The sequence below is a fragment of the Trichechus manatus genome, unplaced genomic scaffold (assembly GCF_000243295.1).
Source record: "Trichechus manatus latirostris isolate Lorelei unplaced genomic scaffold, TriManLat1.0 scaffold00068, whole genome shotgun sequence".
NCBI lineage: Eukaryota > Metazoa > Chordata > Mammalia > Sirenia > Trichechidae > Trichechus > Trichechus manatus.
Window position 1 is genome coordinate 6,391,912 of NW_004444004.1, and position 4,296 is coordinate 6,396,207.

Below are 4,296 nucleotides of genomic sequence, written 5' to 3' on the forward strand. Positions count from 1 at the left end.
TACCTTTCTAAAATCCAAAAATCATTTAAACTCTGAATTTTAAAACGCAGTCAGATCACAGACTGTGGACCTAGAATAATGGTAGCTGATATATATGGAAAGAAGCCCTGTTGACACAGTGGTTAAAGCACTCAGCTTCTAACCGAAAGGTTGGAGGTTTGAACTCACAGTGGCTCCGCAGGAGAAAGAAATGGCAGTCTGCTTCCATAAAGATTATAAACTTGGAAACCCTATGGGGCAGTTCTACTCTGTCCTATAGGGTTGCTTTGAATCAGAATCGTCTTGATGGCAATGGTTTGTTTTTTGTTTTTTTTTAACATTTATGGAGCATTTGCCATCTGCATGGAGCTGTGCTAAGCTCTTTTCTTCTTGTTTAATTCTGATAACACTATGTTGTTGTTGTTAGGTGCCATCGAGTCGGTTCCGACTCATAGCAACCCTATATACAACAGAACAAAACACTGCCCAGTCCTGGCCATCCTCACAGTCATTGTTATGCTTGACATAACACTATGAGATAGTATTATAATCATGTCTGTTTTAAAGTTAGAAACTGATGCTGAGAGGTTAAATAACTTGCCTAGAGTCACACAGCTTTTGGTCCAACCAGGATTTGGACCCAGGACAGTTTGACTCTGGGACCTTTGTGCTTAACTCTTGACCTCTACTGCCTGGGAGAGATGAGCAGGTGTGATGGACTGTGCGGGCCCTTTGTGGTCATTATGGGTAGGTAGAATAGGCTATCACTATTCTATGTGATTTAAAAGGCAGCCTCCTCCCTCCAGGTATGCCCTCCTCATCCCTACTTCTCTATGATGCTACTAATATGGCTTTATTCCTTGAGGTCCATCTGAACAGCTTTTCTCACAGGGACCACCTGAATCAGAAATCACCTGGGGGAGCTTGTCAAAATACAGATTCCTGAGCTCCACTCCCAGATGAATTAGAATTTCTAGAGAATGGAACCTAGATGATTCTTGTGCACAGTCAGGTAAATGCCCCAAATAAGGGCAGTCCTTAACTCCTGTTAACTAACACCTTAGCTATCAGCTGGCACCTAGCTGGATTGGCAGGGATGAACTCATGAATATGCATCTGGGGTATGGAAGACGTGTGGAAGGTAGATCAGGAGACTGGAAGCGGGAGCTATGGAAAAGAAAGAAGGAGGGAGGATATGACAATATCTCCCTAATTTGATAATATGAGGTGAGGGTACAGTCTCACCATTGGTATTCAGCTCCACTGGAGAAATTTTGGAAGCAATTCTCTCTTTTTTTGCTTCTCAGATCACCTATTTCTTATCTCAATGATACAACAACCCTCTGAGGTAGATAAGACAGTCAAACCCTTTAGATAAATGAAATGTAGACCCAAATGAGTTATTCAGGGTCATCCAACTGATTAATGCTGGTATTTGGATAAGAACTTTTGGACCCCAATCTTACACGTCTCTGTCTCCCAATAATTTCTTCCATCTGTTCAGAGACGATGAGCCATTAGATAAAATCTATGGAACTGAATCTTACATTTTAAAAGATTCAATGATACATATTTTGTTTTACCCACCAGTGGCCAATTTAAATAAATTTAAATAGCAAGCTACACAAGGAAAGGGCAGTGAGAGGAATTGCACTTCTGAATAGTTCAACTGATATGCCATATGTTTGGGGTTTGTTTTTAAATTTTACTGGCTGCTTTATTCTTGTTATCAGCGTAGGGAGGTCTGCTGAACATTCTGATGTTTATACTTCAAAGGGTATTTTGTTCTTGTTTGCTAGGTTCTCAATCTCATCTCTTTATCTTGCCTGTGGTATCTTAATCATATCCATGGTAACCAAATATGACCTCAGACAGGGACTAGGAAGCCCGAAAACATGGATTAACTACCATCACAGCAATCAGATCTCCACAGCAATGCAGGCTAGGCTTGGGGCACTGAGGATCAAACCCAACCAGTGATTGTTCCAATTCATGCTGAGTGATCTCTGGAGTTTGCTTCTCAAACTTTAATGCACAGATGAATCACCTGGAGAGTCTTGTTTAAGTGCAGATTCTGATCCAGTAAGTCTGCTGTGGGGCCTGAGAGTACGTTTCTAATACCCTTCCTGGTAATGCCAATGTTGCTGGTCCCCTGATCACATTTTGAGTAACAAAGGGCATGGACAACCATCATGCCCAAGCAGCATATACAAATTACACATTTGTGGTCCTGGAGGATGTGCTGTTTTGGAGAGCAGCCTTGATGAGCATGCCATCTCTGATATTTACTAGCTGCGTGACCTTGGACAAGCATCTTTACTTTTCCAGGTCTCTGCTTTCTCATCTGTGAAGTTAGGAGTTTGGTCTGGATGATCTCTAAGATCACTTTGGACTGTAAAATCATCTGATTATCTCTGATGAAGAAAACGTACTTTAGAACCAAAGACTTATTCTGAGGGCAAATTTCCCTTTTATTACAAGTAAGGGGAAGGGAGAAAAATCTACTGTGATTCTTTTATTTATCTTCTTAATTCCAAATTCTTTATGTGTTCTAAGGTCATTTATTTTTCTGAATGTGCAGAACATCGACATCATCCATGAAGAAGAGGCAATACGGAGTAGTGGACAACAACTTTTGATATCTCTCCAACTCAGCTATCAGCATCTCCTGGATACTTCTTGATATCTGACAGCTTTGGCTACTTGCTCATGATACTGCTTCTCTGATTACAGAACAAAACTACTGACTGCCTGTTGATCACCGGTATTGGTACTCACTTCTACTCAGTCCCACCTGCTTCAAGGAGATATAATGGAGAAGTTCACAGAATCACCACCAACCTTGCAGGTAGAGCATTCCTCCCTTTGGGCAGATGATCTGATTCTAGAGCCACAAGTGCAGCACCTGACTGACGACAGTACTGCTCTAAGGGGTCAAGTCATGCCTACCTTGGCCACCCCAATGATGCCTGTATCCTGCTCACTTGAGCATCCCAGCCAGTTTCATGTTGACCCTGCCAATCTCTCAGGGTTTCTTGCTCAGGCAACTACCTACTTGACAGCTCTCAAGACCCCTAACCCTGCAGATGATGTCCAGGTCAAGTTTTTTTTTGACTATATATCTCAGCAGGTGGAAAGATGTAGGATCCTACCTGGGTCTGACCAGAGTACTCTGCTGAAACAATATGAGAACTTTGTTTCTGAGTTCCAGCAGTCATTTGGTGAGCCCACAAAACAGGAAATGAACCCTCTGGTGAATGCTAAACTTGACAAAGGGAATGACTCCTTTCAACAGTACGCTACCACCTTCCAGCTCCTTGCTGAAAATATCAGCTGTAATAAAACCATTCTGAGTGACCAGCTCCAAGAGGGACTGGCTGACCCCATCCAGGATGAAGTGAGTGGTACAGATATGATGGAAAACCTCCCAGACCTGATTACTCAGTGCATTCAGTTGGACAGGAAACGTAGTGACAGGCCAGAGCTCCTACAGTCAGAGGCACAGCTTCCAAGGCTGGCTTCCCTGGTTCACCACCAATATCTCTCCAGTCCCACAGGTCCACCAGCCAAGGAAGAGCCTACACAGCTGCGGGGAGGCCAGCTGCCTCTCACACCAGCCAAGCGAGCCCGCCAGCAAGAAACCCAGTTTTGCCTCTACTGCAGCCAGCCTGGCCACTTCACAAAAGATTGCCTCGCCAAACGTTCTCGAGCCCCAGCAAGGTCAAATAACCCAACTCACCAGTAAGAGGAGCCCAGGAAGATTATTTTTCAAACTTATATCCCTCTCACCTCCAGCCTTACTAATTTGTATTCTGCACTAACTTTTAAAATACAGGTGGGGAACTGTGATACGACTTTACAGTCGTGAACTAATGTGCTTCTGGGAACTTAAACAACCAGGCCTTGTTCATTGGAAACTGACCCTTCAAACCAAACCTGAGCTCACAAAATGATGAAAACAACTCACAGGCACCCTCCACAGTTGGGACTGATCCAAGAATACTGAAAGCTTGCAGGCAAAACTCTGCCCAGTCTGAGCTAATGAACAAGACTAGCAGTGCATTAGGAACACCATCTCCACCAATGGGTGGAATTTGGGTTGAGTTTGTCAGCCCAAGTCTTGTACCTTCTGTGCCTAGGACTGAGCACAAGCTTTTCATCCTAACTCTCGGTCATATTCCCAGTTCTCTGTTGGTTTGTGACCTTTGGCTGCAGTCCTAATCCCCTTCCCATATCCTGCCAATTCTTTCTTCCTAAGGGCTGGATCCTGCCCCTTGTAACTCTAGCTATTGACTGACATTCAACTTCAACCCAAAC

General features: G+C 43.7%; 1 protein-coding gene across 1 annotated transcript; it reads left to right on the forward strand.

Moving 5' to 3' along the window:
• Positions 1-2,791: 2,791 nt before the first annotated feature.
• Positions 2,792-3,724, forward strand: RTL4 (retrotransposon Gag like 4). Its single transcript, XM_004379839.1, has one exon. It carries the CDS (start codon positions 2,792-2,794, stop codon positions 3,722-3,724), a length of 933 nt encoding a protein of 310 aa, XP_004379896.1.
• The last annotated feature ends 572 nt before the right edge of the window (positions 3,725-4,296 follow it).